This window comes from Anopheles arabiensis, chromosome 3 (genome assembly GCF_016920715.1).
Source record: "Anopheles arabiensis isolate DONGOLA chromosome 3, AaraD3, whole genome shotgun sequence".
Lineage (NCBI taxonomy): Eukaryota > Metazoa > Arthropoda > Insecta > Diptera > Culicidae > Anopheles > Anopheles arabiensis.
In genome coordinates this window covers 12,385,915-12,402,148 of record NC_053518.1, presented here as the reverse complement: position 1 = coordinate 12,402,148, position 16,234 = coordinate 12,385,915, and the positions used below count along the sequence as shown (strand labels likewise).

The following is a 16,234-nucleotide window of genomic DNA, read 5'->3' as shown; positions in this document are numbered from 1 at the left end:
AAAATATGGTAAACATAAAATAGCAGCTATTTATGAATCTTATCTCGAACATCGAATCAACAAGATGCATCTTTCGCAAAGAAATGTTTATTGCATACAATTGATTGACTCGGCATCACGCTCAATTTTATTTTGAATCTTTAAAATACTAATTTTTATATTTGCGCTGCATTTCGATCCTTTTCAGTTCTCAAATTACCTCTATTCCTTCTTCAGCTACACAAGCAGCAAATCACGTTTATGTTTTTATTTAATTGGCAACGATTCGCTGATAGCGGGGCCTTTTTTGATTTGTAATTTTTTCAATTAATTCGATTTTTACCTTTTTTTACCTATTCAACTCAATCATTCACCTTTTCAACGCGTTCTCTGATCATTTGCATTGTGTTCGATTCTTTTATTTGATTCCTTTCCATGCTTCTCGATTCGTTTCGATTTCTTTTCATTCGTGAATCAAGAATCTTAAATGGAGTTAAAGATTCTGCATGGTTTTTCTAAACTACTCTTCCTTAACTGCGATGCCGATCTCGCTGCACTTGCTAGTAGTGGTGGGAGCTCGGAATCGGACCTACCCGATTCCGATTCCGTGTTGGGAAACAATTCCGGAGCCGATTCCGATGCTGGAATCGATTCCGATTCCGGAGCCGATTCCGGAGTCGATTCCGGAGCCGATTCCGGAGCCGATTCCGGAGCCAATTCCGGAGCCGATTCCGGAGCCGATTCCGGAACCGTTTCCGGAGCCGATTTCGGAGCCGATTCTGGAGTTGGCTCCGGAGCCGATTCCGGTGTTGACTCCGGAGCGAAATCAGTCTGGGAATCTCCATGCGAATGGATCTTTTACAAGTAAATTTGGATTTTTGCGGTTATCAATACGTAGTATGATTGGACCCAAACGCCTTTTATATGGCGATGCCAAAACTGACTCCGTTTGGTAGCCGATTCTAATTTATGAGCCATTTCCGATTCGATAGCCGAGTTCGATTCCGGAACCGATTTCGGAGTTGATTCCTAAACCGATTCCGATTCCGGAACCGATTCCGGAGTCGATTCCGGAACCGATTCCGATTCCGGAGCCGATTCCGGAGTCGATTCCGGAACCGATTTCTATTCCGGAGCCGATTCCGGAATCATCTTTGGAGCCGATTCCGGAGCCGATTCCGGAGCCGATTCCGAAATCGATTCCGGAAACTGATTCCGGACCTACTAGCCGGAATCGATTCCAGAAAACTGCGGAGCTAGCCGGAATCGATTCCGACAAAAACTTCATTTTTCCCATCACTACTTGCTAGGCCTTGTGTAGAGCACACAAACACCAGCAAGCTGAAGTATGAGTACAATAGAATGTCATCGTTTTCATGCTGCAAAGGACACTTTATGGTTAGTTTTCTGTTTCTTTTATTTTATTGATTTTATTCATACCGTTCTTAACATACGAGCGCGCACATATGAATTATTTCCTTTTCTGTTCCACCTGCTTCTGTTTCCTTCGCCGTAATATACGCTCGCTCGATTACACACTACAATGATATTTTCACACTTTTTCAACTTAAGTGGGAAGAAAGAGCCACAAGAACCTAAATACCACGACGAAAAATATTTATTCGCTGACAATTGGGGGGGTAGGGAGAGGCTTTTAACTATTTCTGTTTGTTTCCGTGTCGCTGTGTAGTTTATACACAACATATTGTGCACCATCATTTTCACATTATGTTGCTTTATTGGATTCTCTTTTTTTACGTTTTGTTTCGTTTTGCACTGTTTCCATTTCTGTACATCATTGTTACTTCTTGTTTTGTAGGAAAAAGTACGTTAAACTGATTAAAACGATCTCATCCTCGAGATGACTGACGACGCCCAGTGTTACTAAACTAAAGCTTACGAAACAAAGCCGCACAGAACGCTCGCAACACCTTTACTGGCACTCCTTCGCTTCGAGTGCTCTTATTTTATGGCATGATGGTGTACATTTTTTTTATTAGTTTTGATTTACTTTACGCGGGCAAACGGCATTTAGGCCAATTTCTCATGGTTGTTCGTATCCATTTTAGGCGCTTCAGATATGCGCTTCCGTTGCGCCTTCGAAAAAGTAATCGCTTACTATTTTAGTTGTTTTTTTTTTAAATCAGAGGACAGTCGAAACTAAGTATTTCATTTATTTCACTTGAGATCATTGAGATGTACGTGTTTTGGAGGTGGCCCGTGTAAACACACACATGGCACAGTGGTTACGAACTATGGGCGTGTGTAGGAGATGTCGGTGTAAGGATGGATGGGAGGGTGAAAATGAAGGAAGCTTCGATTGGGCTGGGAAATCTGGCGCCTTCTTGTACAAGAGCCTCTCCCGTGGGACGACGGGTTCATGCAAGGTGTCGTTCTTTTTAATGCATAGTTCTACAGACAACACGAGCGCCGGGAGCTCTTCGCTCTCTCCCTCTCTCTATCATTACAATCGCTTTCATTTATGCTCTAAATATGCGCGCTACAGCTATACATACACTATAGTTAGTGTCTCGCAAATGTCGCGTACCTTAAGAATAGCTTTACCGACGCTAACGATCGAACGATTCTAGTCAACCAGCAGCGATGAAATGATGTGTGATGATGGACGACGTGTCAGGTGAAGAAATGTGTAAGGATGTCCCCAGTGTTTCAAGAGCAAACAAAAACACACCGGCGCGCTGCGATGAAAAATAGCTGATTGAGCATTTTATACGATTCTTTGTCCCATCTTTCATCTCATGTTTTTTTGCGTTAAGAGCTTTTTGTTTTGCTGATGTGTTATGTTTCTGTCTGTTGTATCTATTATATCAATTCATCTATCTGTTCAGCCGGTTTTCTTTTCAACCTTTCACCTCTTTATTTTACTCCGCTTTGTTCACTTGCTTTTTTATTTTGTTTTTTTGTTTTTTTTTTTTGTTTCAGGTTTGTTCTTACATCTTTTACAAACACCAAAACACACACATTATCATAGTTTCTGAATCAATCGTTGAAAATGGTTGTGCACTATAAGCAGAACTTTTATCACTAAACGGTCTTTCCTGCTGCGAATGGCTCATTCGTACTTTACCTTTTCTTCTTGCTTCGCGAGTTACGCTTGTCGGCGGAGTGTTTGATGATAATCTGATAATGTTTCGCTTTTGCACAATTTGCTACCGAGGCTTGATTGTTTGTGTTTTTGTTTTATCAATGTTAGCATTTTGCTTTAATCTAACGGCAATGTTGAAGTTTTATTCTGTCCGTATGTTTAAGATAGCATGCGTGATTTGTTATATGCATCTGTTTTTTTCTCTTTCTTGCTTTTGTTTGCAATTGTTGCTGTTTTGCTGCATGTTTTTCGCAGTTGTATGTATTGTTTCTTGTTTTCTTTTTTTACGTTCTTGCTTCGGTAAATGTGTAGCTACACTTAGGTGATAAAACATGATTTGTTTGCATTTGTTTTTTTCTTCTTCTTTGAACTCTCCTTTTCACCTTTTCTTTTTTAAATTGCTTTCGAGCCATACCGGGACATACTTTAATCTAAGTGAGCAAGATATAGGTTCAACATGTGGCTTTTGTTGCTGCTTGCATGTTTTTTTTTTTTTTTTTGTTTGAGTAGATTTTGTTTAATCTTCTTCTTTACGTTTTGTCTATCATATTTATCATTTTTAATACAAGTATGGGGGACCAGTTTCATTTTGTACGCATTTCAAGCTATTCAATCATTGCGCTGGTCTCTAATATGTACATGTAACTGTTATTTTCCATTTTGTTCTACTTTTTGTTTTGTTTTTGTTTCGTACACTTAGTTCTTTTGCTACTTCGCACTTCTTTTGTTTTTATCTCCAAATCGTTTAAGATCTGTGTAGTACACAGTTGATTGTTTCGCTTTTATGGTAGAGTTTAAGTATACCGTCTAAAAAGTAACTGTATTTCAAAATAATTCACACTATACAGACGCAAACACGAACACGCATATACACACGCACACACACGCACACAGAGTCGCAAACGTAATTCAAGGCACGAAGCACGCACACACAGGCACACGCACACACACACACACAGGCACACGGATGAGGAGAATCAATTTGCTAAAAATACATAATCGAACACGACACTTAATAGTTTGCTAGTCCGGTCGTATTTCCCAGTTGCCTGTAATATGGCCTTGGTGAACTCTTTAAATGTGTTTCTTTTTTTTTTTTGCTAATCTCGTCGTCCTCATCTGTTAAGCATTTTGGAGCTTATGAAAAAATAAATTCATCCACAGCAAAGTACGGACCAACTTTACGCGTCAAAGTATCTCCATCCTGCGTGAATCCTGTCTTTGAAAAGGCTGTTGTTATTGTGTATCGTGAAAAATAAGGCGCATTTCTGTATTGCATGCTTTATCGGCTTGCACATTCACTTAAACGTCTAGTTAAAAACAAAAACAAAGGCATTTATGCAAAAGGCCAAACACGTTCCTGTCCACTGTCTAAAAGCGTTTGTCGTCCTTTTCGTTTTTCGTTTCATCCAATCAAGGCCGAACCGTTTCCGTTCCGTTGTTTTCGCACTCGCGGTGGCACAATTGTGTTCAAGGCAGAGAGAATTACATCTCCTTTCTTTGTCAAAATATAACATTTGCAAAACATCTATTAGTCTGTTACAAGCTGCTTGAGGCACTACAACGTCGACACTGTTGTTGTTATTTTTTTTTTTGTTTTGTAATATAAGGCAATCAATTCAGTTTTATCTTACTTACTTTCTACTAACGAAAGCATTGCACAAAGGAAACGTTTTTTACGCATCATTAGCGTTGTGGGCACATAGGCAAAGGATGGGAAGAACGTTTGGGAGCCAATATTTGTGAAAGCTTTTCTTTTAGCACTTCAACCACCAAGTAAAAAGCAAGGTACGGAGAGTGTATGTTTCGTTTCGGGGTGCTGAAATACTGAAACAGTGTAGGAGAAAGATTGAATCTGAAGGGTTGAATCGTCCCTCGTGCACTATCAACTGCGTGCACGCTAAGCTTAGTGTTGGCATGTAAGGTTTTTGGTTGCACTCGCACGCAAGATTAAATCTGGTTGTCGAGCACAGCGGGAAGCACAAGCAATAATAAAGAATAACGTCATTATAAAAAAAGCATACATCTCTGCGAACCTCTTTCTCTCTCTATCGCTCTCTTAGAAATCTTATAAGAACTTTTATATTAAACCGAACTCTATGAAACAAGTTAATTTTACTAGCAACTGAATGAAACTTTGCTACAAACATAAAAAAAGATATATTGTAACATAAAAACGCACATACACACACTGTTAGAGCAGAATTTGTTGCACCACACTTACAGTTCACGAAAATCGTAACTCCAAACGGGTGCACGCGCGTGTGGAAGCAGTTTTCATAACACCGCCACTCTCTGTAAACAATAAATTGCATCTTGCTTTTTCTTTTGTCTTAACTCTATATACTTCTCATAGTTGCACGTTTGTTTGATGGCATCAGAATAATCTTATCACGTTCAAAAATCGTATCCATCCCGTTTGATTGTGATCTACTAGGCCTGACTCTTTCGGGGGAACATATAAATTGCACTCGCTCTGCTAGGACCTTTTTTTGTTTGCACAACCGCCATGTGCTGCTGCTGGTTGCCGTCAACGCACAGGGGCACAGTTAACTGGAGAGCAATGTGTGGCTGTACTAACTGCTCCAAAATTAGGCCAAACAACCTACATTATTTTGAAACCCTTTGCACGTGTTTGGTTGCTGATTCGTTCTTCGCGGGACAAATAGTAGCCCCACACACAGGTACTGCAGCCTTTTCTTCACAATAACAAAAAAAAGTGCATCAATTGGCGCATTATGCAGCAGTATTTAAAAACAAACCCCTAATCATACTGTAAAGCGATGCCGGATCATCGGTTTTGTCGGTCCAACGCTGCGCCATCGTGCTAAAATTTAAACGAATACAACTATCTTCTTATGCTCGCTTTCCATACCGGCGCACACGGATATTCTTACCAAGGTACGAAGAAACTAAACAGCATTCTTACACCGCTAAATCTGTCATCTGCTTAAAAGGTCGGGCGAATTAAAAAAAAAACAATTAAAACGTATAAAGACACTTATCGACAAAACCCCCTTAAACTGCTAGCTGGCTTGCGTACATTACATTCGTTCCGTTTCTTGCATCGAAAACACTCTTGCGCACGTACGAACTGGAGCATTCTGTGCTGCGTGTTTGGATGCCGAACCCGTAATGCACTAAAATAAAGACTAAATCTTCAAATGTACTATTTTTTCGCCCTTTTCTCGTGCATGAGGTTTCGCTTTTTGTTTCGTAATTAATAGATTGCTCTGGCTCAGGATGGTTGAAATCTTCCCGTTTCCGTTCTGTAATGGCATCGTCCAGTTTACTTCACCTTTAGTCTTAAACGATAAGTATGATGCTATGTTTAGTCACTAGGCTGATACTAGCAAACACGTATCCCTTCCGCTCGGCCCAGCAATATTAGTCTACATTCTTTTACACCAAACTGTCCGCCTTTACTGCTAAATGTCTAATCTGAAGACGCGCGTACCACACACACACACCCACCCATCACCCCCTTACGACACCGAGCTGATCGCGTTGTGCGGCGAACCCATCTGCATCAGCACCTTGTCCAGCCACTGCAGCGGCCCGTGCAGATGGATCTCGATCCAGCACGGCGTCGACGTCACGTCCTGCCGGTGGTACTCGGCGCCCCACCCCTTCACGAAGCTCATACGTATCGTGCACATCTTGGTCAGCTCGTACACCGCCTCGAAGCCGTGGTTGACCGACTGCGACAGCAGCTGGGCGAACTCCTGGTTGTTGAAGATCTTGAGCGAGCAGCCGGGCGGTATTTTGCACACCGTGCTCGGATGGAACCCGTGGTGATGGTTGCAGTTCCGGCTCTGCACGAAGATCGCCGAGTCGGACAGACACTCCGCGTACACCTCGCCCCCGACGTAGTACAGGTGCACCCCCTTGCCGATGTGGCGCCGGGTGTTCTCGATCGTGCTGTTCCGGTTCACGTTGCTCAGCTGGCCGAGGCAGAAGCGGTCCGAGTTGTTCGACGGGTTCGTGAACCCGTCGACGATGATCGACGTGTTGGTGCAGTGAAACACCTCGCCGACGCGACAGTTCAGCTCGTAGTACGCTATGCTCGCCCAGTACGGTGGCTCCTGGTAGCTGACCGGTGCCACCTCGCCGTGCATCTGGTTCGTGTCCATCTGGTTGCCGTCCTGGCCGCCGCTCACCGTGTTGCCCTCCTCCGGCGGGCTGTAGGCGGGCGGGGGCGTCTCCGGCAGCGCCCCGTACGGGCTCTGCGGGTTCGAGCTGATCGGCCCCGGGCTCGACACCGACGACATCGGGCTGTTCGGTCCCATGTGCGAGGAAATGGGCGAGTTCGGTCCACCGCCTGCTCCGCCCCCACCATTACCACCATTGCCACCATTTCCACCGCCTCCTCCACCCCCGCCACCCCCTCCACCACCACCACCACCTCCGCCGCCCATGTGCGAGTTGTTGAAGCCCGTGTTCGAGTAGTTCACGTTGTGCGGCATGTTCGGCTCGTTCATCTGGTGGAAGGGCAGCAGCGAGTGGCCCGGCGCAAACTCCGAGTGGCGGGGCACCAGCACCGGCGGCAGCACCGGGCTCTCAACGCGCTTGTAGTGGTACGGGTTGATGCACACCTCCTTCTGCTTCGCGCTGAACGGATACTGGCACGTTTCGATCGGCTTCAGCTCGTGGTGGCTCTGCAGGTCCGGCCAGCGCCAAACGCGACAATAGATGACGTGCGGCAGCCCCTTGCGGTGCGATACCTACGGGCAAAATACAGGGTTAACAGTGGCGCGTTAGTACGAATCGAAACGATGCAAATCGAGAGCTGATGATGATGATGATTTCCAACAAACCTGCAGCCGTCCATCGAGCGATCGCGGTATGGTGACGCACTTGGATGGCTGTCCCGGGCAGGAGAGGGCACGCTCCAGCTCCTCGATGGCGCCCTTTCGCTTCTTCAGCTTCTTCACCAGACTGTCCACCGCCTTTTCGGCCCATTTTTCCTCCTCGTCGCCCTGCTTCCAGCCGAGCAGCTTCTTCACCGCCGGGCTGGTGAAGGAAAACAGACTGTTCAGGCTCGACATCGTGCTACTGCTCGAGGATTCCACATCGTCGGTGTCCATTGTGAAATAGTAATCTGGAAAGAGCAGGCAAATGGGGAAAGCTTCATGTTACGAAAATGTTTGAATTTAGGGGTTCTTTTAAAATTGCTGATTTTAATTTATTTTAATTTATATTATTAAATTGTATTTTCCTGTTTAATTCTCAAACAAAAAAGTCTAAAATTCCATCGCTGTCACTTGTCTGTTTGTCCACGAAACTACGGTTACGATGGCACGTGAAACATACCTGGCAAAAGGTCCCAACGCGTTACACAACGCCATCGAACCGTGTTTTCTTAATCAGCCCACACTAATTGACAGAAACACACGCTCCTCTGCTTTCCCATTCGTTACGTCCGATGCTTGTCAAAACATGACACATTAATCGGCTCGCTCCTGATCCCCCCTCTTTCCTCGAGGCAAGTTGCAGCTGCACCACTTTTACCGATCGCATCGCAAAGCTAAATGGCAGCGCCGTCGGGAATCGCTTCCTTCGCGCGATAAGAGAGAAAGAACATCTCACCCGATCCCCCGCCCAACTCGACGCACCGTACCCTTACGGTGCCATTTTCTGATTAGCATAAAGCAAAGGAAACAACGACGACGGCGGTGGAGGATGCAGTAATCGCAATCGCATGGCTGCCTGCTACTATTCATTCACTTGGGCACATAATGGGCGCCCTGCGCGCCAACATTATCGATAATCCGCTCCATCAGTCGTGTAAAATAAGGGATCAATGGTCAATCGCAAACGGCACACACATCCGCTGCGTGAAATGATGCTGCTGTGGTTGCCTCCCGGGGGCCCTCCTCCCGATGCGTGCCCAGTTGCTGTCAATGCATCCTCCTGACTGCCGCTGCAATCGTGATAGTGAACGGGGTAAACGGCGGCTAATAACAAGATTGTTGTTTATTTGTTTGTGCAGATTATGAGCAGGGCATGGGGGAGGAAACTAATTGAATACAAACAAATCGCGCCTTCGACTGCGGCGTGCGAAATGCATTCGTCGTTTTTTGTCCCCCCCGACGAGGAATGCAGGGAAGCGATGGTGTCCAGGCACGATTGGCGAAACGGAAGCGAGCGCAGTAGTATGGTTGCTGATAAACTACAATGCAATCAAATAAAACGAAACGTTCGTTTGCGATCGATCGTGCGTCAATCTTTCGAGTAGTTCGAACTCATAATTCGATAAGGAAGTAAATGAAAAATTAAACAGAAACGTTTTTTTATCCAATGACTTATGAAAATGGGAAAATGTGTTTTCTGAGTTGATTAATTAGTCATTTTTAGGATCTTACACGAGTATTTCTTCTTATATTTTATGGATATTTTAAGTCTGTGTGTCTCATTTGTTTACTTTTTGTATGATTTTTTTTAAGATTCATGGCATTTTAAAATCGATTTTAATGCACTGAATTCAATTTGATGATTAAGTAAATTTTCAAAATTGCAATAAAAATATAGGGAGCTTTTCCCTTTTAAGACGGTAGGCTGAAATTTCAACCAGTCAGCTGTTTGCATTGTATAGCAGTTTTCGAGCAGCTATCAAAGTGGGTATAACAAACAGGTTGGCTTGTCCCAACGTGTATATATGTCGAAGGTTGATGTTTATCGCTTTTGCTAGGCGACATTGTGGGAGATCTGGGGATATGTCAATCCCTGCATACAAAATTCCAAAGTGTAGGTATATTTCGGGGTCTCATAGTCTGTTTTTATAACCAAATGTGAACGTCACTTTTTAATAGGACGGGTGAAAACTTCTTCTAGAATTTAATTTCGGGTAACTTAACTAATACACAAAACACTCCTTAAATCTTCATTCTCTTCACAACAAGTTCTTCAAACACATGAAATACTGCTAACTGTGAACTAAATGAAGTCTGAACGACTTAACATCCATTTTTGTTTCGATACAACATCTTAGATAAGGAGACCAAAGTCTGCTACGAATGTGGTGCTATGAAAAACGATCCGTTTATATGCAAATTCATTTCATCCGGTCTATCAAATGGAGCTTTTTTATACAAAAATTGGTTGTTCAATTATTTGGGACGAGATACACTTTGATTCTAGATTCCATCATCTGATCTCTATAATGCACCTTGGGATGAATGAAAAACACTATCTTGTATTGACATTTTTTCGAGCAGGTACTCGAATCTAATTCTAGCTTTGAGGCTGAAATAATCTAGGCTGAAAATCGCAGGCTAGTTTTGTGATTGGTTTTGTATTGTAGCGTTGATATGATTTCAGCCGCACACTGTCAAACTTCATATAAAAAAGCTGGCTAGTATCGTGAAAGGCCCCTAGAATCATAAATTTGTATAGTTAACAATTACAATTAACTGTGGTATTCAAAACGCGTGAAATTCCTCTAAATATTATTCATCACAATAAATACAGGTATACAGTAGGATACACGCGATTGATCTGAGTTCAACTGAACATTATAATTTTGTACCTCCGAACATGGTTTTTAAAATTGGATCAAAAGGGAATTTTGCATTTGAACATTGATGTGTCAAATCAGTACAATTTGCTCGAAAAACTGTCAAATTTAAAAGATTGCGTGCAATGAAATCGCGTATGCCGGGAAATATCAGTAGAATACCCATAGGCACTGCCCTTGAAACTCGGCACAACCATCACTTCCAACCGACTTTACACAATCTTTTTTTTGTCACCACTAAGTAAAAAAGATACCTCTTTGTACTTAGCATGCCAGGCAGACCTTTGAATAGACAACCGTTTTATTGAACGACGATGTGTATCAATCCAAAAACGAACACGAATCTCTCTCTCTCTCTGCCGAACGAAAGAGTGATAATTGTTCGCTATCGCCAGACGAACGATCGAGAGCACAAACGGGTGAACGAAGGAAGAAAAAAAGCGATACAAAACGCAAAATATTAAACATAAATTAGGTCACCTCTCTTTGACGTGCAACAAAATTACGCAATACCAAACAAGCAACCACCCACCCATAGAGAGGGTAGGGCTGAGAAGAAAGCGATGTGTTGTTTATCTTATCGCAAAAAAGGAGCCTTTGCCATGCCTTTCGGGTTGATGCATGCATGTACGATTTTTTTACTATCGAAGTGTGTTTGACTGAACGCTGCTTGCAGCCGGCTTCAAGCCGGCTCAAACAGCAAGACTTAATGGATGATTTAAACTACAGAACGGCGCAAGTAAATCGAAGAACGGGAAAAGCTGTCTAAGGACATGCACAGGTGGGTAAAACAGTACAATGTCACAAACGATTAAATAAATCCAAGACAAGGTCCCGCCGCCACCAACAACAACACACAGCGAAAGCAGCAGCAATCGGGGCACATCGTAAAGTTTGTGATTAAATTATTAGCGATCGAGCGAACCCATTATCGCGACACAGAGGCTGGCTGCTCGGCCACTTAATGGGTGCGCGCGCGCGTCCGAATGCAACTTAATTGCTGCACCAGTTGCATTTCAGGTGACAAGTGTCCAGCCATGTGTGCCTTTTCTCAAGATGTTTTGTGGCAGCCAGTACGCACAAGGGCTTAGTTGAGTAATTATTAAGGCTTAAGTTAGTTGGTTAGTTGCTGAGGGCGCGCGTTACGCTCTCGTATTAGGGTGATGGTGGCGGGGTTTGCTTTCTTCTCTGTTTCTCTAATTACATTTCATGCTGTCACGTTATGCTGTGATTAAACCAGTTATTATTACTTTAATAACGGACTGAGCCGGGCAAATGCGTGCACACATTTAGTAGCTTAATGCTCACATCCACACACACAGAGCAGAATTATAACTGACATTGTAGGATTACTGTTCGGTTCAAAGCTTAGTCAATTGATAATTAATATTTAAATAAACAAAATTGAAATAAATTAAATTTAATTTATTTACTTTTAAATCAATATAATTCGAAATAGAAAATAACCAAGAAAAACACTTTCTTAGTGTTCTTAATTCCTTCCTACTCGCCAGTTCGACGGGTGTGGGACACTCGAATGCGCCCTTAATCGCACGCGTAACCGTAAGCACGCGGCTGGTGGTGGTGGTGCTAAAAAGCATCGGACAGGTTACCTTCGGGGCGTGCGAAAGGGTTGTAAAATATCGATTAATAACTCGTTCGGTGGGTGCGTGGCGTGGCATGGCGAAGGGTGTGGTGCTGCCAGCGCAACAAAAAAAAAACAAACCCGCGAACCAACATAGTGCGAACAGGTGTGCGGAACAAAACGCGTTCTGCCACCTTAGAAAACCTTCCCCCAATGCACCCAACCCGAATACAGCCGATCGGTCAGTCGCCGGGGAGAGAGAGAGAAAGAAAGAGAGAGCAAGTGGTGGTGCGAGATGGTAGGCGAGCGAACAACCATTAATTCATGTTTATTGCACTGACGGACAGATTAAAGCACCACTTTGTTTTTTGCAACCCCTCGGACCTCCTTCTCCCCCCCCCCCTCCCACCTTTCACTAATCTGCTTGATCAGCAATAAAACACCCCAGAAGCAATATGCAGCAGCGTGCGCGCGCGCCCCCTTACACACTGACGTCGATGCACTTCGGTAGAGTGTGTGTGTGTCCACCCGGCAGACGGAACAAGTGCGTTAGACAGCTTTTACAAAGATGAGGAGGGCATTAAGCTAACGGTACTGGGAAGCCAGTGCATTCATTTTCTAATTTTGATTTTTTTTTTTCATTTCACAAAAGCAATCGCGATCTTTCTCCTAACGAGATTTAATGCTTCAATGTGAACACACACGAGAGCTGAGTGGCAGATTTCCTTAAATCGATAAAACTGTATCTGATATACCTTCAAGCTACATACGCGCAAACACACATACACACTAGTGATGGGAAAAATGAAGTTTTGTGTCGGAATCGATTCCGGCTAGCTTCGCAGTTTTCTGGAATCGATTCCAGATAGTAGGTCCGGAATCAGTTTTCGGTTTCGACCTGCTCCAGAATCAGAATCAGCTTCAGAATTGATTCCGGAATTGGAATCGGTTCCAGAATCGACTCCGGAATCGGAATCGGTTCCGGAATCGAAATCGGTTCCGGAATCGAAATCGTTTCTTGAATCGGAATTGGCTCCTAAATTAGAATCGGCTTGAAAAAGGGTCAGTTTTGGCATCGCCATAAAGATAGGCGTTTGGGTTCAATTATACTACGTATTGATAACTGCAAAAAATCAAAATTTACTTGTAAACGATCCTTTCTCATGGAGATTCCCGGACTGATTTCGCTTCTGAAACTACTTTTTTTAATCCAAGAACTAATTCCCATTCCGGAGCTAATTCTAATTCTGGATTCAGTTCTGATTCCGTTATCTGGGCAAATTCCGATTCCCAGATCAATTCCGATTCCAGAGCCGATTCTGATCGCGGAATCGATTCTGGAGTCCATTCAGGAATCGGCTCCAGAATCAACTCCGGAATCGGCTCCGGAATCAACTCTGGAATCGGCTCTGGAGTCAACTCTGGAATCGGCTCCGGAGTCAACTCCAAAATCCGCTCCTGAATCGGCTCCAGTATTGGTTCAGGAGTCAACTCCGGCTGCGGAATTGGCTCCGGAGTCAACTCCGGAACCGACTCCGGAATCGGCTCCGGAGTCAACTTCGGAATCGACTCCGGAATCGGCTCCGGAATTGGCTCTGGAATCGGATCCGGAATCGGCTCCGGAATTGGCTCCGGAATCGGCTCCGGAATCGGCTCCGGAATCGGCTCCGGAATTGGCTCCAGAATCGGCTCCGGAATCGGCCCCGGAATCGACTCCGGAATCGGAATCAATTCTAGCATCGGAATCGGCTCCGGAATTGATTCTCAACACGATTCCGATACCGAGCTCCCACCACTAATACACACACAACTCCTTGTATGATCGATCGCCTCCTCGGCATATGCAAAAAAAAAAACCCCGACAGATAGATATCGATAGATCAACATAATTTATGCTCGGGTCTGCAACCTAACAGCGCATTAAACAATAACAGTGCATTAGAATCGAAAGACACATCGTCAAGACGACAACGGCGTAGGCGTTTGTACGTGTACATGTGTATGTACTTGTTTTGTACAGCGTTTTGTACTTTGCAAGGGTCGGTTTTGTGTGCGCGCTTTCAGTTTGCTGCCCTGTGGCAACGGCCATTGGTACAAGCTCAGTCATAAATATCAACACATCGGGACACACGTTCCTTCCTTCGAGCGGTGTTTTGTTGGTTGGGGACGTTCCTTGGGCACATAAATATTGCTGGGAAAGGACACAAATCTGTCGTGTGTTAGTCCAGTGGGCGCTGCTGAAAGATCTCACTGCAGATAAAACCATGTTAAAAAAGGGGAGCTACTCATGTTAAAGAAACCGCGGGGAAAAAGAAAGATCACTGCACAATTTTGTTATTTTGCATTGCGATGATTTTGCCTACAGGACTGTATTACTTTTGAATAATAAAAAATAACGTTCTTCAAATACCAGTATAAGCACGGAAACTAACCATTGCCGTAATTCGCCATTTCTGCCCCCGACGGTGTGTTATAATCCAGTGGGTGAAGCATTGAAATGGCACAGTATTGAACCACACACTTTCTGATCGTCTCAGCAAGAGCTTGTAGTACACCTTTACCGCTTTACTTGTATTGCTGACACTTTCGGAACGTATCACGGTAACGAAATCACATAACTCAATGCCGGCGCAACGGTATCTCAGGAGAAGATTGCTAGAACTTCCATTAACTCTATCATACGAAGCGCGAAATAACTGCACCACAAAACATTCCAGCAACAAGTTTATCCACTGCTGCTGCTACTACTACTACTACTATTACTACGAAGGAAGAAAAACACACGCCTGCAGAGTAAATCGAGATGGTTTAGATTGCGCGCGATCGGTTCACGATTATTATCACTTATAACACCTTCCCACAGTCAACGCGTCTTACAGGTGATTTTCTCTTTTTGGGTTTGGTTTTTTTCTATTTCACTGGTATTCCGCCACCCGGTGTGGGAATGGTTCGTTCTTCAATCGCTATGACTCGGCACGATTTGCTATAATCCTTTCCCGGTCGCGGATTGGAATCCCGCATAGCTAAGAGTACGATATCACAATGATAATTGGATTTCTTCTCCTCGAATCGGGTGAAGGCAATTCAGTTTTTTTTTGTGTGTGGAATCTTTACGAGCGAACAAAAAAGGAAACTCCAACATGATGATGATAGCGACGAACACGGCGATGATGATGATGATTATATTGAACGTTTGTGTCTAGCTTATGTTGTGAGATTCTAACACACATGGTACGAAAAACCGGTAGGGTAAATGTACCTATAGTGGTGGTAGTACCAATAGTGGTGGTATTGCACTAAAATGCGGTTCATACGGCAAATTACAAGTAATTAAGTTATTTACGTTAGTGTTAAATGTTCTTTAGCCTTTTACAAAGGGTTTAAAAGTTAAATGGGGCCATTCCGTTACTTAGTGACCGAAAAATTGATTATTTTGTGAAATGTGTCAACATTTTTCCAAAATCCTTAGGATTTCATAACGAAACTCATTTTTCTGTTAACGTTCTAAATGACCACATAACCACGCAATTACTAGTTTTTCAACATAACTGTTATGAAATGTTATTGTTTTACTAAAATTATTTGCCTTTTGACCATAATTATGCATTTTTGAGTGTTTTTTACCATAGTGCCATTATAGGTACACAAAACAGGCATGTTCCTATAGTGGTTATAGTTATAAAATCAATAAAAACAGGTCATTTTAGATTTTTTGAGGATAATTTTGACATGTCGTACTGTTTTCACTAAAATAGGCAACAGAAATGAGTTTTATGTGGATAATTTACCAAAAACAGGCCAAAATTCGCTTATATGGCTGAATGAAAAATTGACTTCAAATCAAGCACACTCTTCCGGTTGTAGGTTGATGACAGGTGTGATGCAGTACTTTAGTCAATAGTTTCATTGATCAAATTTATGCATTGTTTTACGATCAAATTACGCAATAAGCCTATATTATGGCAGTAATCCTTGCTATTCATAAGAAAACAGCTTCGAAACTAAGTTTCATTGATATTATACACCGTTTTTGATGCATCTTTGTTTA

General features: G+C 43.3%; 1 protein-coding gene across 5 annotated transcripts in view; it reads right to left on the bottom strand.

Annotated features, from left to right (window-relative positions):
• Positions 1-1,378: 1,378 nt before the first annotated feature.
• The window catches only part of LOC120900264 (protein mothers against dpp), a 52,159-nt gene continuing 37,303 nt past the window's right edge, over positions 1,379-16,234 (bottom strand). For 2 of the 5 annotated variants that reach the window (XM_040307034.1, XM_040307035.1), the window contains exons 2-3: positions 7,903-8,186; positions 1,379-7,809 (exon numbers count right to left, since the gene is read on the bottom strand). In XM_040307034.1, the coding sequence (XP_040162968.1) occupies positions 6,571-7,809; positions 7,903-8,172 (1,509 nt within the window). In that variant the 5' untranslated portion in view covers positions 8,173-8,186 and the 3' untranslated portion in view covers positions 1,379-6,570. Of the gene's footprint in view, positions 7,810-7,902; positions 8,187-8,398; positions 8,612-14,618; positions 15,278-16,234 lie in introns of those variants that run through there. The other 3 variants (XM_040307033.1, XM_040307032.1, XM_040307036.1) reach the window with 3 other exon arrangements.